The sequence below is a fragment of the Microcaecilia unicolor genome, chromosome 9, assembly GCF_901765095.1.
Source record: "Microcaecilia unicolor chromosome 9, aMicUni1.1, whole genome shotgun sequence".
Taxonomy (NCBI): domain Eukaryota; kingdom Metazoa; phylum Chordata; class Amphibia; order Gymnophiona; family Siphonopidae; genus Microcaecilia; species Microcaecilia unicolor.
The window spans coordinates 50,075,692-50,100,730 of NC_044039.1; the positions used below are offsets into that span (position 1 = coordinate 50,075,692).

Sequence of the window (25,039 nt, forward strand, 5' to 3'; positions counted from 1 at the left end):
CAAGTTCCAGATCATGCAGTCGGCGCCCTAGAATCTGGGCGGAAATAGCGTTACAATCTACTTCCGGGTTTAAATAGAAACCCGACATGATAATACAGCAATAATTGATTACAAAATTGCAATCATCATTCCACCTCCAATTTTAATCCCCCTGGCATAACTGTGTTCCAGTAAAAGATAAATCTTTGTTCTAAAGTCAACAAAGGCTCGCTGAAATCACAACCTCTCTTTAAGACCACCTGTGACAGAGCCACAAAATGCAAATCATCAACCACGTGGCCACTGGATACCCAGTGAGCTACTAGTGGTCTCCATTTTCAAATTTTTAATATTACTAATATGTTCCGCTATTCGCTGTTTCAGCTTCCTTTTAGTCTGCTCGATATAATATAAGCGGCATAGACATATAATTCAATAAACTACTTGCGAGCTGTCACAGGAGATCCCATATGTAAAATAAAATCTTTTAGTGGTTCCAGGAATAAGTAAATAATTGTTAGTCAAAGAAAACTTGCAATAAACACATTTGCTACATGGGGAGTGGCCACCAGGTGAGTGATCAGTTTGAGAAACCTTCAAAATTTCACCCGTATTTGCTCATTGTTTATATGCTATTTTTGGATATTCACAGAAAGTAGGATACACCGCAAGCACATTCCATTGCTTATGAATTATACCATCAACAGCGTAGCTCGAGAAGAATATGGAAGAACACACACTGGGGAACTTGTTGTCTCATTCTGTTTTGGTAGAAAAAGCCATGTGTGATCAGCATATAAAGCCCGTTTGTTGGCTTTCTTAACCACACCAGTCAGGTAATCCCTCTGAATAAACCTTTCAGCCATATCCACTGCCTGAGTTTTGAATTCCGCTACTGAGGAACATAAACACCTCAGCCTAAGGAAATGACCAACAGGAACACACCCCTTTTCAATGAATTAGGATTAAATATAAGTACATAAGTATTGCCATACTGGGAAAGACCAAAGGTCTATCAAGCCTAGCATCCTGTTTCCAGCAGTGGCCAATCCAGGTCACAAATACCAGGCAAGATCCCAAGAAAGTACAAAACATTTTTATACTGCTTATCCCAGAAATTGTGGATTTTCCCCAAGTCCATTTAATAATGGTCTATGGACTTTTCCTTTAGGAAGCTGTCCAAACCTTTTTTAAACTCCGCCAAGCTAACCGCCTTTACCACATTCTCCGAGGACAAGCAGGCTGCTTGTTCTCACGACTGGGTTGACGTCCACGGCAGCCCCCACCAACCAGAAGAAAAACTTCGCGGGCGGTCCCGCACGCAGGGCACGCCCACCACGCATGCGCGGCTGTCTTCCCGCCCGTGCATGACCGTTCCCGCTCAGTTTTTTTCTGTTCTGCACTGGAGAGAGACGTGTTCCCGTCTCTCTCTTAGTCAGCCCCGGAAACCGGCCTGCGGCCTAGCCGCGGTTTTTTCTTTATTCGGTACGCGTTCGCGTTTAATTTTCTTTCCAAAAAAAATAAAAAAGCGAAAAAGAGTTTTCCTCGTCGTTTTTAGCCGCAAGGGCACGTCGTTGCGGCCTTGTGGCCGCGCAGTTGTTTCTTCTTTTTCGGGTGTGCTTTTCACCGCCACCATCGACGATTTTGACTTCGCTGACGCGATTTTTCCGTCGATGTCCTCGAAGGTCCCGAGCGGATTCAAGAAGTGTGGTCGGTGCGGCCGGCAGATTTCACTGACCGATACTCACCCTTGGTGCCTCCAGTGCCTCGGCCCGGAGCATAATTCCAAGACGTGCACCTTGTGTCTCGGCTTAAGAAAGCGGACACAGGTGGCGAGGCAAGTTCTGCGGGACCGTCTTTTTGGAACTTACGCCAGCCCTTCGACCTCGACGGCATCGGTGTCGACAGCCGGGTCTTCGGTGCCGGTACCGATGTCAACGACCACGATGGCATCGACCCCAGGAGCACAGATACCTTTGGCCCGCCGGCCTACCGGTGACGGTGGTTGTGAGCGGCCGCGCGGGCAGTCTGCTCCGGCCACTCCCGCTGCTCAGGGCCATCGGGACCGAACCCTGTTGGATCCGATACCTCGAGGCCGGGGGGGCTCCACCTCCTCCTCGTTTCTTCCGCTGAGTGCCGATGACGGGCATCACAAGAAAGCCAAGAAGCACCGTCATCGGTCGCCCACAGAGCACGGGACTGCCAGCTCCGGGACATCGAGGGACGACTCGACGCCCAGGAAGCGGCAGTGCCGGGAGGAGCGTTCCCCCTCAGTCGAAGAGGTGTCGCTGCGTGGGTATCTCGGTACTGTCTCCTGGACCCGAGCAGCTTCCGGTACCGGCACCCACACCGGCCCCCCTGCCTTTCCCGACAGCGGGCCTTGACGAGTGCCTCCGAGCCATCCTTCCCGGGATCCTGGAAATGCTAATGCGCCAGGCTCTCCTGGCACCGGGGTTGCTTGCGCCCCCGGCGCCGTTGATAGAGGCGCCGGCGGGCTCTGGCCCGATGTTGAGGCCTCCAACGTCGCTTGCAGCACCGGTGTCGACCACCATTCAGGTGGAGTCCCCGTCGATGTCGATGGAGGGAGCTTCGTCCCCGCCGGCGCAGGAGTCCACCGCTCGACGCCATCATCGAGGACGTGGTTCCTCGCAGTCGAGATGGGCCTGGTTGAGGTCTGAGCTGAGAGAGCTTATGTCCGACACCGAGGAGGAGGCCTCGTGGGGGGAGGAGGAGGACCCCAGATATTTCTCCTCAGAGGGGTCTGTGGGCCTTCCCTCCGACCCCACTCCTTCACCGGAGAGGAAGCTCTCGCCTCCTGAGAGCCTCTCCTTTGCCTCTTTTGTCAGGGATATGTCTATCAGCATTCCCTTCCCCGTGGTTACTGTGGATGAGCCGAGGGCGGAGATGCTCGAAGTCCTCGACTATCCATCACCACCTAGAGAGTCTTCCACGGTGCCGTTGCACAATGTCCTTAAGGAGACACTGCTTCGGAACTGGTTGAAGCTGCTATCTAATCCCACCATCCCCAAGAAAGCGGAGTCCCAATACGGGATCCACTCAGACCCAGAGTTGATGCGGCCTCAATTGCCTCATGACTCGGCGGTCGTGGACTCTGCTCTCAAGAGAGCACGGAGTTCGAGGGATACCACCTCGGCGCCCCCCCCCCCCCCCCCCCGGGCAGGAGTCTCGCACTCTGGACTCGTTTGGGAGGAAGGCCTACCAATCTTCCATGCTCGTGACCCGCATCCAATCATACCAGCTCTACACGAGCATTCACATGCGGAATAATGTGCGGCAACTGGCGGACCTGTTCGACAAGCTCCCTCCGGAGCAGTCCAGGCCTTTTCAGGAGGTGGTCAGGCAGCTGAAGGCGTGCAGAAAGTTCCTGTCAAGGGGTATCTATGACACCTGTGATGTGGCATCTCGAGCTGCGGCCCAAGGTATAGTGATGCGCAGACTCTCCTGGCTGCGTGCCTCTGACCTGGACAACCGCACCCAGCAGCGGCTGGCGGATGTCCCTTGCCGGGGGGATAACATTTTCGGCGAGAGGGTCGAGCAGTTGGTGGACCAACTATACCAGCGGGAAACTGCTCTCGACAAGCTCTCCCACCGGGCGCCTTCAGCATCCACCTCTGCAGGTGGACGTTTTTCCCGGGCCCGGCAGGCTGCACCCTACGCCTACAGCAAGCGTAGGTACTCCCAGCCGGCCCGAAGGCCTCCTCAGGCACAGGGACAGTACCAGCGCGCTCGTTCCTGTCAACAGCATGTGCCTAAGCAGCCCCCTGCACCTCCACAGCAAAAGCCGGGGACGGGCTTTTGACTGGATCCATGGGAACATAGCCGCCATCAAAGTAGCCGTGCCGGACAACCTGCCGGTCGGGGGGAGGTTGAAAGTTTTTCACCAAAGGTGGCCTCTGATAACCTCCGACCAGTGGGTTCTCCAAATAGTGCGGTGTGGATACACCCTGAATTTGGTTTCCACTCCACCAAATTGCCCACCGGGAGCCCAATCCTTCAGCTCCCTTCACAAGCAGGTACTTGCAGAGGAACTCTCCGCCCTTCTCAGCGCCAATGCGGTCGAGCCCGTACCACCCGGGCAGGAAGGGCAGGGATTCTATTCCAGGTACTTCCTTGTGGAAAAGAAAACAGGGGGGATGCGCCCCATCCTAGACCTGAGAGGCCTGAACAAATATCTGGTCCGAGAAAAGTTCAGGATGCTTTCCTTGGGCACCCTTCTACCCATGATTCAGAAAGACGATTGGCTATGTTCCCTGGATTTAAAGGACGCTTACACTCACATCCCGATACTGCCAGCTCACAGACAGTATCTCCGATTCCGTCTGGGGACACGGCACTTTCAGTATTGTGTGCTGCCCTTTGGGCTCGCCTCTGCACCACGGGTGTTCACGAAGTGTCTCGTGGTGGTTGCGGCGTATCTACGCAAGCTGGGGGTGCACGTGTTCTCGTATCTCGACGATTGGCTGGTCAAGAGCACCTCAGAGGCAGGAGCTCTTCGGTCCATGCAGTGCACTATTCACCTTCTGGAGCTGCTGGGGTTTGTGATAAATTACCCGAAGTCCCATCTCCAGCCAGTCCAATCTCTGGAATTCATAGGAGCTTTGCTGAATTCTCAGACGGCTCAGGCCTTTCTTCCCGAGGCGAGGGCGCAGAATCTCCTGTCCCTCGCTTCCCAGACCAGAGCGTCTCAGCAGATCACAGCTCGGCAGATGTTGAGACTCCTGGGTCATATGGCCTCTACGGTCCATGTGACTCCCATGGCTCGTCTTCACATGAGATCTGCTCAATGGACCCTAGCTTCCCAGTGGTGCCAAGCCACCAGGAATCTAGAAGATGTCATCCGCCTGTCCGTCAGTTGCCGCAATTCGCTGCACTGGTGGAGAATTCGGACCAATTTGACCCTGGGACGTCCATTCCAAATTCCGCAACCCACGAAGGTGCTGACGATGGATGCATCTCGCCTGGGGTGGGGAGCTCATGTCGATGGGCTCCACACCCAGGGGGTGTGGTCCCTCCAGGAACAAGATCTTCAGATCAACCTCCTGGAGCTCCGAGCGGTCTGGAACGCACTGAAGGCCTTCAGGGATTGGCTGTCCTACCAAATCATCCAAATTCGGACAATCAGGTTGGAATGTATTACATCAACAAGCAGGGGGCACTGGATCTCGCCCCCTGTGTCAGGAAGCTGTCAGGATATGGCGTTGGACCTGCCAGTTTGGCATGCTTCTCCAGGCCACATACCTGGCAGGCGTAAACAACAGTCTGGTCGACAGGCTGAGCAGAGTCATGCAACCGCACGAGTGGTCGCTCCATTCCAGAATGGTACGCAAGATCTTCCGAGAGTGGGGCACCCCCTCTGTGGACCTTTTTGCCTCTCAGACCAATCACAAGCTGCCTCAGTTCTGTTCCAGACTACAGGCACACGGCAGACTGGAGGAGAAAGGCATCCGACGCCAGCTTGAAGAAAAGGTGGCTGAGGGGAGATATGATAGAGGTCTGTAAAATAATGAGTGGAGTGGAAAGGGTAGACATGAAGTGTCTGTTTACGCTTTCCAAAAATTCCAGGACCAGGGGGCATTCAATGAAGCTACTGAGTAGTAAATTTAAAACGAATTGGAGAAAGTTTTTCTTCACTCAACGTGTAATTAAACTCTGGAATTCGTTGTCAGAGAATGTGGTAAAGGTGGTTAGCGTAGCAGGGTTTAAAAAGGTTTGAACGGCTTCCTAAATGAAATGTCCATAGACCATTATTAAAATGGACTTGGGGAAAATCCACTGCTTATTTCTAGGATAAGCAGCGTAATGTTTTGTACTTTTTAGGGATTTGGCCACTGTTGGAAACGGTGCTGGGCTTGATGGACCTTTGGTCTTTCCCAGTATGGCAATACTTACAGTGGGGGAAATAAGTATTTGATCCCTTGCTGATTTTGTAAGTTTGCCCACTGACAAAGACATGAGCAGCCCATAATTGAAGGGTAGGTTATTGGTAACAGTGAGAGATAGCACATCACAAATTAAATCCGGAAAATCACATTGTGGAAAGTATATGAATTTATTTGCATTCTGCAGAGGGAAATAAGTATTTAATCCCTCTGGCAAACAAGACCTAATACTTGGTGGCAAAACCCTTGTTGGCAAGCACAGCGGTCAGACGTCTTCTGTAGTTGATGATGAGGTTTGCACACATGTCAGGAGGAATTTTGGTCCACTCCTCTTTGCAGATCATCTCTAAATCATTAAGAGTTCTGGGCTGTCGCTTGGCAACTCGCAACTTCAGCTCCCTCCATAAGTTTTCAATGGGATTAAGGTCTGGTGATTGGCTAGGCCACTCCATGACCCTAATGTGCTTCTTCCTGAGCCACTCCTTTGTTGCCTTGGCTGTATGTTTTGGGTCATTGTCGTGCTGGAAGACCCAGCCACGACCCATTTTTAAGGCCCTGGCGGAGGGAAGGAGGTTGTCACTCAGAATTTACGGTACATGGCCCCATCCATTCTCCCATTGATGCGGTAAAGTAGTCCTGTGCCCTTAGCAGAGAAACACCCCCAAAACATAACATTTCCACCTCCATGCTTGACAGTGGGGACGGTGTTCTTTGGGTCATAGGCAGCATTTCTCTTCCTCCAAACACGGCGAGTTGAGTTCATGCCAAAGAGCTCAATTTTTGTCTCATCTGACCACAGCACCTTCTCCCAATCACTCTCGGCATCATCCAGGTGTTCACTGGCAAACTTCAGACGGGCCGTCACATGTGCCTTCCGGAGCAGGGGGACCTTGCGGGCACTGCAGGATTGCAATCCATTATGTCGTAATGTGTTACCAATGGTTTTCGTGGTGACAGTGGTCCCAGCTGCCTTGAGATCATTGACAAGTTCCCCCCTTGTAGTTGTAGGCTGATTTCTAACCTTCCTCATGATCAAGGATACCCCACGAGGTGAGATTTTGCGTGGAGCCCCAGATCTTTGTCGATTGACAGTCATTTTGTACTTCTTCCATTTTCTTACTATGGCACCAACAGTTGTCTCCTTCTCGCCCAGCGTCTTACTGATGGTTTTGTAGCCCATTCCAGCCTTGTGCAGGTGTATGATCTTGTCCCTGACATCCTTAGACAGCTCCTTGCTCTTGGCCATTTTGTAGAGGTTAGAGTCTGACTGATTCACTGAGTCTGTGGACAGGTGTCTTTCATACAGGTGACCATTGCCGACAGCTGTCTGTCATGCAGGTAACGAGTTGATTTGGAGCATCTACCTGGTCTGTAGGGGCCAGATCTGTTACTGGTTGGTGGGGGATCAAATACTTATTTCCCTCTGCAGAATGCAAATAAATTCATATACTTTCCACAATGTGATTTTCCGGATTTAATTTGTGATGTGCTATCTCTCACTGTTACCAATAACCTACCCTTCAATTATGGGCTGCTCATGTCTTTGTCAGTGGGCAAACTTACAAAATCAGCAAGGGATCAAATACTTATTTCCCCCACTGTATGTACTTATGTACTAATTGTGTTTATTCCAGGCAGAGGCGTAGCCAGACCTTGACAGGGGGAGGGGCCTAAGCCCGAAGTAGGGGGACAACGACACATTTTGCCCTGCCCCCACCACAATCCCACATACCTGGGCTAGTGGGAGTCCCCAAGCCCTGCCAGTAGAAGCCTTCCTATGGTGATACTTGGCACCTTGTTGCCTGCACTACTATCCCTCCCTGGCGCGTATCCTCGGTTTTAGTGAAATTGAGCTTGTGCGAAGCTCTAATATGCTCAATTTCATTAAATCCGAGCATGTGCGCAAGGGAGAGGGAAGCGGGGCAAGCAGTACAGCGGTGAATATCGCCACAGTAAAGCTTTTGCTGGCTGGGCTTGTATACCTCCACCAACCAAATCAGCAGACTTTGGAGGCCTGAACCCAAATTGGAGGGGCCAAGGCTCCCCGTAGCTATACCACTGCTGCCAGGTACTTGTGACCTGGATTGGCCACTGTTGGAAGCAGGATACTGGTCTAGATGAACCATTAGTTTGACCCATTATGGCTATTCTTATGTCATTACCCACACTACACCCAATTCAATCTCAAGTTCTTTCTCAAAATAGTTTGATTTTTATCTCAGCCAATTTGTATCTTACTAGTTTTCTTCTCTCCAGCTCACCCTACACAAGTAGAAGTTTCCCTATATGCTTTGGATTGTAGATGAACCTTACTTTATTATCTGGAAGCTACTGTTGGTGTCTTCTTACGATTATCACACATTTGATAATCACTCTGTTAGATAAACCTCAACTGATTATTGCTGGAACACCCAGAAGTGAAATAAAAAGAAACGTTTATTCTGGAAACTAGTGGCTCAAGCAGAGGCTTTTAGCAAGTCTGAAATACAGAAAAGAGACCCCTTTGTCTCCAAGCCAGTTCACTGCCTTGGGAACAAAGAGCCCCCCCCCCTGAATACTAGTCTGTCATTCATGTTTATACAATACATATTATACAATAATCTGGAAACTAATTACCATCTTAGCACGTCCCACTAACCAATCATCTTCCTTCCTATTTCACCCACATCTGACTTTTATCCTATCAATTATCAGTTCATGCCGCAATTCTTAGAATAGCAGTTACATCATCCCACCTGATCCTGAGTCACAAAGTCATGCTATCTTCACCCACCTACTAGAAACTTCTCTCCCACTATACCTTCTGTTACAAATTCCATGTCCCCCTCCTCATGCAATTTCAGCAGGTACTTTTTTTATCACATACCCAAACTATAACTAAGCCATCTTTGCTGTAATAAAGTAAGGAATGGATCCTCAGATGCTTAGCCGAGATTGGGTGGCAGAGCCGGTGGGGGGAGGTGGGGCTGGTGGTTGGGAGGTGGGCCTTGTTCTAGGCAGACTTCTACGGTCTGTGCCCTGAAAATGGCAAACAAATCAAGGTCAGGTATACACATAAAGTAGCACATATGAGTTTGAATTGTTGGGCAGACTGGATGGACCGTGCAGGTCTTTTTCTGCCATCTACTATGTTACTATGTTACCAGCTGACCTGTGGTTAAGCTAGCAGATTGTTCCCAGCTTTCCCTTTTCACTGTCTAGATATAATGTGGTTTCAAACTGTATAGACCCAAAGATTAATATAAATCTAAATATCCATTAAAGTTATCTTAATTACATTGGACCATTCTATATGCATGTACTTATCTTCTAAAAGCTTGTATCAAAGTTCACTGTCAGTAAACGCTTAAGCTTTTTTGTACAGTATCTTACCCTAGACATGACCTTAACATTGGTCAGCAAAAATACAGAAAAACATTTTTTTTCCATTCTCATGACGCACCTCCCTCTCAAAGATCTTGTATAACCATCTCCCACCCACACACATCTGTGTTTCAGTGAAGGGTCCACTTCCCTTTCGCCCATCAACAAATCACACTAAATGCGTAAACATATTCTTTTGATCCAGTCTAGTCAGTTGGTGTGTGGGGTCATATGGCTGTCCTTGCACAATTTCACAAGGCCACCCTGCAGGCCTAATCTAGTTAGCAAGGATTGAAAACAGCACACAGAATAGTTAGGGGAGGATGAAATAAATCTTACAGGTAGCCCTTGTTTCATTATCCAGAGGGGTACTCTGAACATACAAATATTAAGGGTCTGAGCCCCCCCCCCCCAAGTTCCCTACACTACGAGATTTGCAGAGGACCTCAATTTTTTATTTACTTATAATCCTAATGCCCACTTCCAAATAAATGGTGTCCAACTGAATTGCACTGCCTTTTGTTACACACTTGCAAGGTTCAACCCACTTGGGCATGCTGGAGCTCATCAACTCTGAGCAAAGGCTGCCTCCATTGCCAACCTCAGATCCTTGCCTCCATTCCAGACATTTGTAAAGTAGACACTTGGACCTCATAACAGAAGTTCTCCACAGACAGCGGGGAAATGCTGCCACACTAGCCCTGCCCCTCAAATAAAAAGAATGGACTAAGTGGAAAATTCATCAGGAATAAGTACTCACGCTGTCTCCGTCTCAGCTCTGAGATGGGGAGTGGGGGGACAAGATTAGTGTGGGAATCCCAGTGCGGGTTCAGAGACGTCTCTGAGCTGGAGGAGAGCTTCAGCCCACAAGACTCCTTTAGTAATGTCACCATGGAGATTGGCTGCATTCCCCTATTATCTACGGAGAACCCTGTTACAGGTAAACAACTCTGTTTTGCTGCCAGAGGTGCTTCCATTAAGTATAGAATTGGGGGGGGGGGGGGGAGAGTGGAAACTTATTCAGTTTCTGTTTGGGGTATAGGCTTTGTTCCCTGATAGGCTTTGTTTGGTTTTATTATATTGCCTTATCTGGAATATAATTCAAAGTGGTTTACATAGCAAATACATTTTGGAACGGATTTAGATTCATTTGTATCTGATATTCTGATAAACCAGAATATGGAAGATGTTCAAGAGCATGTAAACTGTCTATAGTCAATTTTATTTAGAGGGATATACACACAGACATATTTGTTCACATAAACTAATTGTGTGGTTTGAGGGGAAGAGGAAGCTGGATTGAAGAGGCCTTTCTTTGACTGGCAAGTGGGAGTATGTGTGTGGGATGGTTGACTGGGGGGATAGAGGAGAGAAAACATCCAAATTCTAGTAGAATTCTTGATAATGATCTGATTTTTTTTCCAGACTTTCATCCTTGCAGGTAGGAAAAGGAAGAAGAGCAAGACATCAAACTACCTCATTTCAGTTGACCCAACCGATTTGTCACGTGAGGGTGAGAGTTTCATTGGCAAGCTTAGGTGAGATGCATTCCTAGTCAGAGCCATAGTTGTCTGGTGAATGTTGAGCATACAAGACATTATCCTTAGAGTGTTCTTGAGGAAACTGCTTCCTCAAGCAGCATCACAGTGCAAAAAAAAGAAAAAGTCTTTTTGGTTGTCTCCATCAGTGTAAAAATATAAAGTTGTAAAAATACAAGAAGGTGGATTGGTGGTCTTGGGTATGGCTTCTTGATACAAGTATTTAAAGGAGAGCAAATTGGGTATGGAGAAATCAGTGGTGTGCTGTCAGGGCCTTCAAAGTATTCGGTGAATCTCCAGCCCTGCGGCTGACTGTTGCTTTTTTGTTTTGATTTGTTTTGTTTTTTTGTTTGTTTTTGTTTCTCTAAAAGTCTGTATCATTTTCCTCTCTTCCCTGCCCTCTTCTTTTCTTCCACTGCAGGTGCAACACTTGTCACTCTTCGTCCCGCAGCCCCCCCTGCTCCCGTGAGTCCAGTCCCTCTCTTTCTTTCATCCTCAGCTCCCCCTGCTTGCCCTTTGAACTGTGAGCAGCAACTTGCAGCTCCTACAGGCAGCCAGGGCCAACGCAGGATCCTTCCTTCTGCTGTGTCCCACCCTTCTACCGCAACTTCCTGCAGCTGCTTATGGCAAAGAAGAAAAGTTCAAAGAACCAGTTGTGGATCTGAGGAAGAAAGAAAAGGACTGGACTCTTGGAGGCGGGGGGTGGGAGGCTGTGGGAGGAAGGGAGGGTCTGAGGGAGAGGCGTTAGACTTGCAGGGTGTGGAGGATAGGGAGAGGAAGAGCTTCTGGACTTCTGCAGGGAGGGGGACAAGAAAGATACTGAACTACCATGAGGGAACTAGGAAGGGAGGGGGGAGATGCCAGACTGTAGAAGAAGGATAAAAGAAAGATGTTGGATTGGAGGGTAGAGAGGGGGAGAGGGGAGAGATGCCAACCTGTGGGGAATGGACATATGACAGGGGAGAAACACTAGGCAGGGCAGAGAGGAAAAAGACAGGAGAGATGCTGGATCACATGGAAGTGGGGGAAACAGCGCAGAGAGAGATGGTGTTAAGCGGGGAGAAGTTGGACTCTGAAAGGGATAGGGACAAAGAAGGGAGATGCTGGGCATGGGGGGAGTATTTGACCATGGACACAGGGGTGATGCTGAACGGAGAGGGGGTGGGGACATGGAACAGCAGTTCTGGACGTTGGGGGCGGGGGGGAATATGACATAAAGTGGTGATGCTGAATATGAGAGAGTAGGGAAACAGGGATAATCCTGAATAAGGAGGGGGGAGTTACACAGAGGGGCAATGCCGAAAATAGAGGAAGGGATATGGACAATGAGAAGAGATGCTGAACATGAAGGGAAGATAGGAACACAGAGAAGGGAGATGCTGAAACTTTGAAGGAAGTTACGGACACAGAGAAAGGAGATGCTGAAATTTGCAGGGAGGATAGGGACACAGAGGGAAATTGGACGATGTACATGGAGAAAAAAAGAAATTTCAAATAGACAGGAGACACTGACAAGAGTTAAGAGAAGACAGAGGAAAGCAGAAACCTGAGACTGGGACAAATACAATTTAAAAAATAAAATGACCAGACAACAAAGGTAGAAAATAATTTCATTGTCGTGCAACTTCAGGGTCTGGTTTCTTGGGGTTTCTGTCTACATATTTCTGCTGTATTTATAGTTGGTGGTCAGTTTTTCTGTATTTGATATCTGTGTTCTGTGTATGACTGAGACTAAATTTTCTGGTTAACGATCTGTAATAATTTGGCTTGTTCAGTTTTCCCCAGTAGATGTTTTGAAGTTCTATGGCTCACTGAAATATTTAGAATACTGCTTTTGTAGGTAGGGACTTTTTCTTAGAAGTTAGCGCTGGCATGGTGGATTTGATCTAGGTCCTAAGTGACTTCTTGTAGAGTTATAGTCTAGCTTCATCAGCAGATGAATCCAGAAACCAGTGGGTTATGTCCGCCTACCAGCAGGTGGAGATAGAGAACCAAACTCAAGGGAGCTGTACCAGCCAACCAGCCCCTAAGCTCTTTAGTATATATCTCTCTCCAGCAGGTGGTAGATGGACCTGTCCCAGCTCCTGGATATTTTCAGGGCCTGTGTAGTCTCCTGGGCTGGTAGCCAGTTGAGACCAGGGGTGACTGTGTGGTCTCTGACTCCCTGTAGAAGCATACTTGCTTGCCTGCCTGTCCCTGCTTCACCCTGTGAAAGTCCCTCTCTCTCTCTATGCCTTTGACTTCTCTCTGCTAACTTCCTCATGTTAAAGAAAAAGGAAACAGAGAGCGGTTCAAACAGTGCTCTGTTCCTGCTCCTTTTGCTGTATGGGAGTTTTCCTCTGCTCAGACAGGCAGTTCTGCAGAGGCAGCATTCTGAGAATGAGGGATTTTGTCTGGCTGCTCAGCTTGGGGTGAGTGCAGCTCTTTTTGATTATCTCTATCTGTTACCTCTGTCTTTACTATCGCGCTACCTGTGGCTATGGCGGCTGAAAATGTTAAGCACTGTGCCTGTTGTGGGAAGCGCAGGTCAACAGTGGGTATTTGCTCCGCAGGCTGATCAGATGCGAACGGAGCAGATGCAGGGGCGTTTTCTTCTGGAGCACCAGTTTCCCGCGCGGGGACCGCTGATGCGGACGCCATTTTGGAATCGTTGCCTGTTTCTTCCCCTGGTTCTCTGGTGCTTGCTCAGACTCCTACGACCCCAAAACACAGGGATTTCGCTGGTGTGGTGGCTGAGGATCTCTCTAGAGGATCTAGTCCTTCTAGAATGATTGCTGCGGTGGAGGGCAGCATGGCTGATTCAGGGGCAGGCTTTTCTCCTGAATTCATCCTCTTATTGCATCAGGCTTTTTTGCTGAAGCGCTCTCTCTCCCTCCTCCTCCTCTCCTCCCTCGGCTGGTTTAGGGGGACATGCAGTGTCTCTAGAGGGCGCAGATGGAGGTCTGATGCCTCTTGGGCTAGATCAGGCTCGCAATCGCAAATGCAGAGATTCTGGCTCAGACGCGGGTTCTATTGGACCGCTTTCTGTCACCCCCTGTCTTCCTGGATGTTCAGGCCCTGAGGGCCTCGGGCACAGAGGGTTTAGAGGAGGGGGAGATCACTGCGGAGGAACCAGATGATCTGTCCGCTGTACGGATTTTTCACAGGTAGGAGCTTTCCTCCCTCATTTCTTCTGCCCTAGAAGTACATAAGTACTGCCATACTGGGAAAGACCAAAGGTCCATCATGCCCAGCATCCTGTTTCCAACAATGGCCAATCCAGGTCACAATATACCTGGCAAGATCCCAAAAAAGTACAAAACATTTTATACTGCTTATCCCAGAAATAGTGGATTTTCCCCAAGTCCATTCAATAACGGTCTATGGACTTTTCCTTTAGAAAGCCATCCAAACCTTTTTTAAACTCCGCTAAGCTAACCGCCTTTACCACATTCTCTGGCAGCGAAGTGTTGCACATTGAGGACCCTGAGGCGCCAGTTGCTGCCGCTGTGAATGTGCACATGACTAGCACGAGGAGACCATCCAAGGCCTTCCCCGTGCATGAGGCCATCCAAGAGATTATCATGGCGCAGTGGACGGAGCCGGATGCCCCTTTGCGGGTGTCTAGAGCTATGGCTTGCCTTTATCAAGTGCAGCCCAGTCAGGCAAAGAGATTTGAACTGCCTCATGTCGATTCCCTGGTGACGGCGGTCACAAAGAAAACTACCCTTCCGGTGGAAGGCAGGGTGGCACTTAAAGACATGCAGGATAGAAGGCTAGAAGTGACGTTGAAGCGAACATTTGAAGTTTCGACTTTGGCTGTTAAAGCTTCTGTGTGCAGTTCCTACGCTGCTTGGACTTCCCTTGATTGGTTACAGCTGTTGGCAGAGCAGGAGCCCGGGACTTCCTGACAGATGTCAGTCCTTCCCAAGATGGAGGTGGCTCTAGCATACCTAGCGGACGCATTATATGATTTGGTGATAGCAAAGAGTGTGGCTTTGGCAGTCAGCGCTCGTAGGTTGCTATGGCTTCGGCATTGGGCTGTGGACATGGCATCTAAGCAACATCTGACTAAGTTACCCTTTCGAGGTAAACTTCTTTTGGAGAGGAGCAGGAAAAGATTGTTATGGATTTGGGGGAATTCCAAATCTCAACGACTTCCAGAAGACAGACCCAAGCCCTCGGCTCGCTCGGGAACCTCTAACATATAACATAGTAGATGACGGCAGAGAAAAACCTGCACGGTCCATCCAGTCTGCTCAACAAGATAAACTCATATGTGCTACTTTTTGTGTATACCTGACCTTGATTTGTATCTGCCATTTTCTGAGGATCCATTCCTCTAGGCCTCGGTTTAGAAATTGCAGACGATATCGACCAGGTAGACCTTCTCCAGCTTTCCAGTGGCCTAGGTTTCAGCAACGAAATTCCTTCCATGCAGACAAAAGAGGGGCTGGGTCCGGAGCTTGGCAGGGAGCAGCCTCTCGACCTTCACAATGACGGGGCGCCGGCCCACTTGTTGAACTTAAAAATAGTGGGTCGGTTGACTCTATTTTTCCAAGAGTGGACCAAGATTACCTCAGACCAGTGGGTTCTCGAAGTCATCAAGGAAGGCTACAAAATAGAATTTGCCACTCAGGTCGGAGATTCTTTCTTGGAGTCCCGGTGTGCTACTTCTGTCAAGCGGGATGCAATTCTAACCTCTGTGCGGGACCTAGTGTCCTTTGGAGCCATGGTGCCTGTGCCGAAGCTCGAAGAACGCGCAGGTCAGTATTCCATATTTTTCGTGGTTTGAAGAAAACAGGGGGGTCATTCCGACCTGTTCTCGACCTCCGGAAGGTAAATCACTGACAGCCTTGGACCTGAGAAACGCCTATCTGTGTATTCCGATTTGGCCGCCCCATCAGAGGTTCCTGCGGTTTGCAGTCTCAGGGCTCCACTTTCAATTCCAAGCATTGCCTTTTGGATTGGCCACAGCTCCTTGCACATTTTCCAAAGTCATGGTAGTGGTGGCAGCCTCTCTTTGGAAGGAGGGAATTCGAGTTCATCCCTATCTGGACAACTGACTCATTCGAGCGTCTTCGGAGTTGGAGAGCCATCTGGCTACTCAGCGAGTGGTGGAAGTTCTTCAGTCCCTCGGTTAGGTGATCAACTTCTCCAAGAGTTATCTGCTACCTTCCCAGTCACTGGACTACCTGGGGGTGCAGTTCGATACTTCCCAAGGACTGTTTTTTTCTGCCCGAGAGCAGGAGGATCAAGTTGATGTCACAGGTGAGAAGTTTCTTGCGGATGCCGTGCCCTCAGGTGTGGAACTATGTGCAGGTACTAGGTTCCGATGGCTGCTGCGATTGAAGTGGTACCATGGGCCAGGGTGCACATGCGTCCCCTTCAGCTGGCCCTTCTGAGCCGTTGGTCTCCAGTTTCACAGAATTACTCTCAACGTCTTCCTTGGTTGTCGAAGGCACGAGCCAGTATGATTTGGTGGCTCCTACCCGCCCCATTGAAACGGGGGATGCACTTGGCGTCCCCTTAGTGGGTGGTAGTGGTGACAGATGCCAGCCTCCTCGGTTGGGGGGCTCACTGTCTCTCGCGGTATGCGCAGGGCAGTTGGTTGACGGAAGAAGCAACCTGGCCCATCAATCTACTGGATTTGAGGACGATTTGGCATGCGCTGTTAGCATTTCGAGATGGTCTTCTGGGGACCGCAGTCCGAGTGTTCTCGGACAACACGACAGCGGTGGCTTATGTCAATTGAAAGGGCGGGACTCAGAGTCCTTCTTTGCAGGCCGAAGCAAGCAAAATTTTCTCTTGGGCAGAGACTCATCTTCATCTTCTTTCGGCAGCTTACGTAGCAGGACAGGACAATGTTCAGGCAGACTTTCTCAGTCGGCACCTTCTCGATGCGGCAGAGTGGGATTTGTCAGCGCATTTCAATGGATTCACAATCATTGGGTTTGGCCAGAGATGGATCTCATGGCGTCTCGCCAGAATGTCAAAGTGGCCCGATTCTTCAGCAGGCGCAGTGAAATCGGCTCGTCAGGGCTTGATGCTTCAACCGTGGCCGCTTGCGAGACTGTTGTACCTTTTTCCTCATTGGCCACTTATTGGCCAAGTTCTGCACAGGATCAGCAGACACCTGGGGTTTGTGATCCTGGTGGCTCCGGATTGGCCTCAGCGACCCTGATATGCAGATCTGATCCGGTTGTTAGTAGGATCGCCTCTTCGTCTGCCTTTAGCACCAGATCTTCTTCATCAGAGGCCAGTTCTGATGGAAGATCCCTCCCACTTTGGTCTTACAGCTTGGCCTTTGAAAGGTCAAGATCGAGGAAAAAGGGCTATTCTGAGAATGTTATAGCTACGTTGCAGGCTCGTAAATGTTCCACTACAACGGCTTACACTCGAGTATTTCACACGTTTGTGGCTTGGTGCACACTTCGGGGATGGGATCCCTCTCGGACTTCAGTTTGTCAGATGCTAGATTTTTTTGCAGGAAGGCCTCCAGAAGGGTTTGGCTTAAAATTCTCTAAGAGTGCAGCTCTTTCTTGCTACCGAGGTCGACTTGCCGGGAATTCCTTTGCAGCCCATCTGGATGTTGTACATTTTCTCCGAGGGGTTCTCCATCTTAAGCCCCCCTGTCGGCTTCCGAGTCCGAACTGGAATTTAAATTTGTTGCTCAAAGCACTACAGCAGGCTCCCTTTGAACATCTGCGTAAGGCGTTAGAGAAGGATCTGATGCTTAAGACAGTGTTTTTTGTGGCCCCGGTGTCAGCGCGCAGGGTTTCGGAGAGTCAGGCATTTTCGTGCCGGGACCCTTTTCTTCAATTTTCAGAAGCTGGGGTTATGTTGAGGGCTGTTCCCTCTTTTCTGCCAAAAGTGGTGTCAGCTTTTCATGTCAATCAGGAGATTTTCCTTCCTGCTTTTAAGCAGGGGGATTATCCGGTCCATTTTGATTCCTTCAAGCTTCTCGATGTTCGAAGGGTTCTCATGCGATATTTACAGGTGACCAACGATTTTAGGCGCTCGGACCATCTTTTCATTTTGCTAGCGGGTCCTCGCAGCGGGGATATGGCATCTAAGCCATCTATTGCGCGGTGGCTCAGGGAAGCTATTTCTTCGGCTTACATCCTACTGGGTCGATCGCCTCCAGCGGGGCTACGAGCTCAGGCGGAAACTGGAACCCTCTCTTTGGCAGAGATTTGTCGCACAGCTAGTTGGATGTCATTGCATTCATTTTCGTATCATTATAGAATAGACGTTTCCGCTCGTAAGGATTCACAATTTGGAGTGACGGTGTTGGCAGGGGTGCAGCGGATACCCACCCTACTTAGGGAGTGCTTTGGTACATCCCACTGGTTTCTGGATTCATCTGCTGATGACGCTATGGAAGGTAAAATTATGCCTTACCTGACGATTTTCTTTCCTTTAGTCTCAGCAGATGAATCCAGGATCCCACCCTGAATTTTTTGTTCTGCTGTGCAGATCAGAACTCTCGTTTTAAGTTGAAAGGAGCAGAGGATTACGAAGAATTTTATGAGTGTTCCGGACACTTTGTGTCTCTCTGAGCTGGCATATGTTGTTTGCAGTTATTCTGTTAAGTGGCGGTTTGCGCCACGAGCTGCTCGTTTGTGGTTCATTCTTGTGAGGAAGTTGGCAATTTTGATTGTTATAAAGTTATATTTTCTACAGCTTTGTGATGGGACATATACTAAAGAGCTTAGGGACTGGCTGGCTGGTATAGCTCCCTTGAGTTTGGTTCTCTATCTCCACCTGCTGGTAGGCGAACAAAACCCACTGGTTTCTGGATTCATCTGTTGTGACTAAAGGAAAGAAAATTATCAGGTAAGTTATAATTTTACCTTACTTCTCATTACCGATGCTTATTGCTGAGAGGACTTATGCTGCAGTTAGTGAGATTACACTAGAACTGGAAATCCTTTTATATGATGAGTTTTATGGGGAAATGTCCTAGCCATGCTCTGTACCCATTGTTGGGGAAGGGCCAGGGGGCTCTGTGAGTGTAGAATTTGTTTGGCTTTAATACCATATCGGGGAAGCATATACGTGTTGGGAGACTGTAGCTCAGTGGACACTGAAAAGATCCCCCCGGCCCTCAATATGGCCCTCAGGCATTGAATGCTATACTGGTGCCCTAGCTGCAGTTTTGTTTTTTTGTTTTTTTTGGAGGAGGGGGTACAGTAAGGGAGGGGGCAGGGTAGAATTTTATGTGGCAGGTAGTGAGTTTTTGTCTTTCAAAAAATTGGCAACCGAGGCAATAGGAAGCAGCATTTCTCTTATAGCCTTCTGTCTCCCCTTCCCTCCTCCTCTACCCCCCCCCCCCCCCCCCCACACACACAACTACATCATCTCCACAGGTCATTAAAGGATGAGTCATCATTGTCGTGGAGGTAGGAGGAGAATAGACCTTCTAGGTCCATTGCCTTTTTTGACCTGGTCAGGTATAAGGAGGAGTTTAGGGAGAAAAAGAGAAGGTGAGACAGTGGGGCACAAAGTGGTGATTATGGGGTGGAGTTAGATCTTGGAAAGGTAAGAGAGAAAGAATGGGGCAAAGAGGGTGTAGAGAGGGAGGGGTTGGGAGTATAGATGGGAGAGTTTAGTATGGCAAGAGAGGAAGAGAGATGGGTTAGGGCTGAAGCAGGATGGAAAGAAAGAAAGGTGGGTAAAAGGAGGGAAGAGTAAAGGGAGAAGGGCAAAGAGGAGAGTGTGGGGTAGGGTTAGGATATGAAGAGGGTGGTATGGCAACAGGAGGGAAAGAGAAGGTAGAGGGAGTGAGAGGGTGTAGAAGAGAGGAGGAAAGTGGACAGCAGGATAGGGGGCAGAAAAGTGTGGGTGAAGGGATGGGAAACCAGAGTGAGGGGGAAGTGCAAGGGATAAAAGAGATAGGGAGAGGAAGAAGCTGTTTAGTACAGTTTACATCAGAAAAGAGGATTGGGAAGTGATACAGGTGGTGTTTTGTTGGGGTCACTGAGTCCCACTATCTCCGCTAGGGATGGGAACTGTTATGTTGGTGCCACCAAGCCAAGTGGGAAGTATGGTAGTAGGAAATATTATGCAGGGGCTGCTGAGCCCCTCTTCTTGTTTTTGTGAGGATGGGAAGTACTGTGTAGGGGCTGCCAAGTCCCTCTTGTTGTTTGGCACTTTTACTGAATCCCCTGTTGTAAATGTCACCACATGAGACTGGGAGGGATCATCCAAAGCAATATTTCCAAATGTCATGCCTGTCAGAGCATGGCTCATCATCCTTTCTGCATACAGCATCAGTGTTCATTTCTGTGCACCATTGACATGCAGATTGCTGGGGATGTAGCTGGGGATTTTAGATCACAGTACTTTAACAGCACCAACTACTAGGACTCACAGTGGCTATGCCTATGAAAAGGCATCACTACAATTACAGCAGGTATTAGAGCACCATGGTGTTGAGAAAACAAACACACCAGACTACTATATATCCCTACAGAGAAAGTGCTCTCTAGCAGAATACCTCATTCAAAATAGATTGATACTCTCCAAATACAGAGTAAGTGACCACGAATTACTTGCAGACAAAAACTGAAATGGAAACTTCAAGATTCCAAACAACACTAGAGAAATATAGACAGCCTGCATTCTAGCAGTTGGGTTCAGGAGATGAAAAAGAGGAACAAGTATTGGAGAGAGAAAAGGTAATGGTATGCCCACTCTCTAGTTCTCCCTCTCTGAAAGTAACAAAATGGTGGAGCTGAAGCACCATATAAGGACAGAATAGTGACACTTTCATATTTAAAAAGCTATAAACACACTGACATTTAATGTATAATAATTGTAAATTTCAACTAAAAACAAAAATCACAGTCTGATATAAGCTGAGAGTATTTTTTCTGTCTTTGTGATTTTTCAAAGACGATAAGTATGATAATGTATCCACAAACATAGTTGATGTCATAAGATGATTCTGACATGGAGAATACTTCTAGAAATTTATAGAAAAGCCTAGAAGCTTTTCCAGGCTTATTCTGATTTTCTTGTTTGACCAGTGCCATACTTGGGCCCCCTCAGTCAGAGCCATCATGGAGCATGATGGCGCTTCAAGGGTTCCATGGCCAGGGGTCTGGAGTTGGGCTCTACTTTTGATGATGGTTTAATGACCCTTCTCTCTTGGGTCCCAGGTAATGAGAATAGCTACAGCTGGAACTTACCTCTGCGACTGTACTGACAGCAGAAGCATGGCATTCTAATGCCTATCTCACAAACCCTGCTCAATGGCCATATTTTAGTCCATATTGTCCTCAAGTGAAAACACAGTTCATCATCTTGTTAGGAAATATCTATCTTCAACAGATCCATTTTCCTTTCCTATTGTTTCCTTAGTCATGTTAAGCTTATTGAAGTTTTCTAAAAGCAGATTTTCTTGTGTAGCAGCATTTGGATGTATAGGTTTTATATATGGATGGTGGCTGAATTTTGCTGCTCTCCATATAACTTTTGTTCTGGCCTGAAACACCAGCCCCTCTTCTGCCTACGTGTTTAAATTTAGCAACTTGTGTACAAAATTTAAACATGCAGAAAAAAATATATATAGTTGATACTGCTCAACCCACTTCTTTTCACAGGCTGTCAGTTCCCAGTTTTTCTGTGCTGGCTTGAATTACAACTTTGATTGACCTTCTAGAGGGTTCTTTTCTCCCAAAATTGTGCATTATATTTTGTCGCAACTTCTTTTCTCCTTTGTCTGAGAAAGAAGTCATCAGCTTCAAATGGTGATCAGGCGACCCTCAGGGGGAGGAATGCTGGCTTCGGCCTAACCCCTGGTAAGCCTTTCCTCAGCTGAGAGGTGCCCAGCTCTACCACCGGCTGCCTTTCAGGTGCTGTGGAGGACTTGCAGCTCATCTGCATATCCTTACAGCCTTCTCCGGGGTGACACCCAGGTCCACTCTGATCCACTCAGGGCCTCCGCTCTAGGTGCCGCGCGCCTAACGGCGCGTGGGGCATTTTTCTCTTTACATCTAATCTTGCTAAAGTACCTCAGTCATTTATGGCCCCTATTCATATTCTCTTCCTAGCCCTGTCCCTTCCTAATCTTTTCCCTCAACCCCTACCTCTCTCCGCTACAGGAACTCACTGCCCATCCATCGACTTCATCACCTCACCTTCTCTCCTACCCTCTTCCTCCCTCTTGGCTTTTAATCTCCGCCTCTTTCTTCCGTCCATTTTGCCTTCCCCATTCCACCTAAATACCTCTCGCCTTCGACGCCTTCGTGGCCACACCTCTCCTACTCTCCTCCGCTCTCTTTTACTCCTTCTCTTACTCTCAGCCGGTGACATCAATCCCAATCCTGGCCCCCCTCACCAACTATTATCCCAACTCTACAGATCTCACCGCGACCTCTCTAACCTCATCTCTATTTCTCTACTCCCCTCCTCTTCTCTGCCCTTCTCTTGCGCCCTATGGAATGCCCGCTCTATCTGTAACAAACTCGCCTATATCCATGACCTCTTTATCTCGCGTCACCTCCATCTGCTCGCCATAACAGAAACCTGGCTCTGCCCTGATGACTCTGCTTCAGTCGCAGCCCTGTGCCATGGCGGTTATCTATTTTCACATACTCCTCGCCCTGCTGGCCGTGGGGGCGGTGTTGGACTACTTCTCTCTCCCTCCTCCAGATTTCAACCCCTTCTTTCCACCTCAATCTCACTGTTTTTTCCTCCTTTAAAGTCCACTCTATCCGCCTTTTCTCTCCTCTGCCTCTTCGAATAGCGGTCATTTATCGTCCCCCTGATAAGTCCCTTTCATCCTTTCTCAGTGACTTTGATGCCTGGCTTGCCTTCTTCCATGATCCTTCCTCCCCCTCTCTCATCCTTGGTGACTTTAATATTCCTGCTAATGATCCTTCCAACTCTATTTCCAAGTTACTTGCTTTAACGTCCTCCTTTAATCTCCAACTATGCTCCACCTCCCCACTCATCAAAATGGTCACTGTCTTGATCTCATCTTCTCCTCCAACTGTTCACCCTCTAGTTTCCTTGCCTCTGATCTTCCCTTCTCTGATCACCATCTTATAACTTTCACACTTAAATCTCCTCCCTCCCAGTCCCGTCCTATCTTATCTCATTTATCTAGGAATCTTCACGATATTGACCCTTCATCTCTATCCTCCCATGTTTCAAACCTCCTCTCTACTGTGGCACCATCCACATCTGTTAACGAGGCTGTTTCTTCTTACAACAATACTCTATCCTCTGCCTTAGACACTCTTGCACCTTTGATGACCCGCCCTGTAAGGCGTACAAAACCCCAACCTTGGCTGACTTCTAATATCCGCTACCTACGTTCCTGTACACGCTCCGCCGAACGCCTCTGGCAGAAATCTCAGGCCCTTGCTGATTTCCTACACTTTAAGTTCATGCTGACCTCCTTCCAATCTGCTCTTTTACTTGCCAAACAGGATTATTATATCCAACTGACCAACTCTCTTGGCTCTAATCCTCGACTTCTCTTCACCACATTGAACTCCCTCCTCAAGGTGCCCCCTCCCCCAACTCCCCCTTCATTATCTCCTCAGACCCTTGCTGAATTCTTTCACAACAAGGTTGAAAAGATAAACCTTGCTTTCTCTACCTCACCACCTCTCCCTCCACTAGTCCGTTCCCCTCTCTCTCCTTCCCCTCATTCCCTTTCCTCCTTTCCTGAAGTTACTATTGAGGAAACTACACTTCTCCTTTCTTCCTCAAAATGTACCACCTGTTCCTCTGATCCCATTCCCACCCACCTTCTTAATGCCATCTCTCCTGCTCTTATTCCTTTAACTGTCACATTCTCAACCTCTCACTTTCCACTGCGACTGTCCCTGCTGCCTTTAAACATGCTGTGGTCACACCTCTCCTTAAGAAGCCTTCACTCGACCCTACTTGTCCCTCTAATTACCGACCCATCTCCCTCCTTCCTTTTCTCTCCAAATTACTTGAGCGTGCTGTTCACCGCTGCTGCCTTGATTTTCTCTCCTCACATGCTATTCTTGACCCACTACAATCTGGTTTTTCGCCCTCTCCACTCAACCGAAACTGCGCTTACTAAAGTCTCCAATGACCTATTACTGGCTAAATCCAGAGGTCAATATTCCATCCTCATTCTTCTTGATCTTTCCGCTGCTTTTGACACTGTCGATCACAGCATACTTCTCGATATCCTGTCCTCACTTGGATTCCAGGCTCTGTCCTTTCCTGGTTCTCTTCCTACCTCTCCCTCCGCACCTTTAGTGTTCACTCTGGTGGATCCTCTTCTACTCTATCCCTCTGTCTGTCGGCGTACCTCAGGGTTCTGTTCTTGGTCCACTCCTCTTTTCTATCTACACTTCTTCCCTTGGTTCATAATCTCATCCCATGGCTTTTCCTACCATCTCTATGCTGATGACTCCCAAATCTACCTTTCTACCCCTGATATCTCACCTTGCATCCAAAACCAAAGTTTCAGCGTGCTTGTCTGACATTGCTGTCTGGATGTCTCAACGCCACCTGAAATTAAATATGACCAAAACCGAGCTTCTCATTTTCCCCCCAAACCCACCTCCCCGCTCCCCCCGTTTTCTATTTCTGTGATGGCTCTCTCATTCTCCCTGTCTCCTCAGCTCGAAACCTTGGGGTCATCTTTGACTCTTCTCTCTCCTTCTCTGCTCATATCCAGCAGATTGCCAAGACCTGTCGTTTCTTTCTTTACAACATCCGTAAAATCCGCCCCTTCTTTCCGAGCACTCTACCAAAACCCTCATCCACACCCTTGTCACCTCTCATTTAGACTACTGCAATCTGCTTTTTGCTGGCCTCCCACAGTCACCTCTCCCCTCTCCAGTCAGTTCAAAACTCTGCTGCCCGTCTCATCTTCTGCCAGGGTCACTTTACTCATACTACCCCTCTCCTCAAGACCCTTCACTGGCTCCCTATCCGTTTTCGCATCCTGTTCAAACTTCTTCTACTAACCTATAAATGTACTCACTCTGCTGCTCCCCAGTATCTCTCCACACTCGTCCTTCCCTACACCCCTTCCCGTGCACTCCGCTCCATGGATAAATCCTTCTTATCTGTTCCCTTCTCCACTACTGCCAACTCCAGACTTCGCGCCCTTCTGTCTCGCTGCACCCTACACCTGGAATAAACTTCCTGAGCCCCTACGTCTTGCCCCATCCTTGGCCACCTTTAAATCTAGACTGAAAGCCCACCTCTTTAACATTGCTTTTGACTCGTAACCACTTGTAACCACTCGCCTCCACCTACCCTCCTCTCTTCCTT

General features: G+C 48.6%; 1 protein-coding gene across 1 annotated transcript in view; it reads left to right on the forward strand.

Moving 5' to 3' along the window:
- Nucleotides 1-25,039, forward strand: part of TULP3 (TUB like protein 3) — a 362,459-nt gene that overhangs the window by 222,512 nt on the left and 114,908 nt on the right. Inside the window, exon 7 of the mRNA XM_030214120.1 lies at nucleotides 10,668-10,780. Coding sequence (XP_030069980.1) covers nucleotides 10,668-10,780 — 113 coding nt within the window. The remainder of the gene's footprint in view (nucleotides 1-10,667; nucleotides 10,781-25,039) is intronic.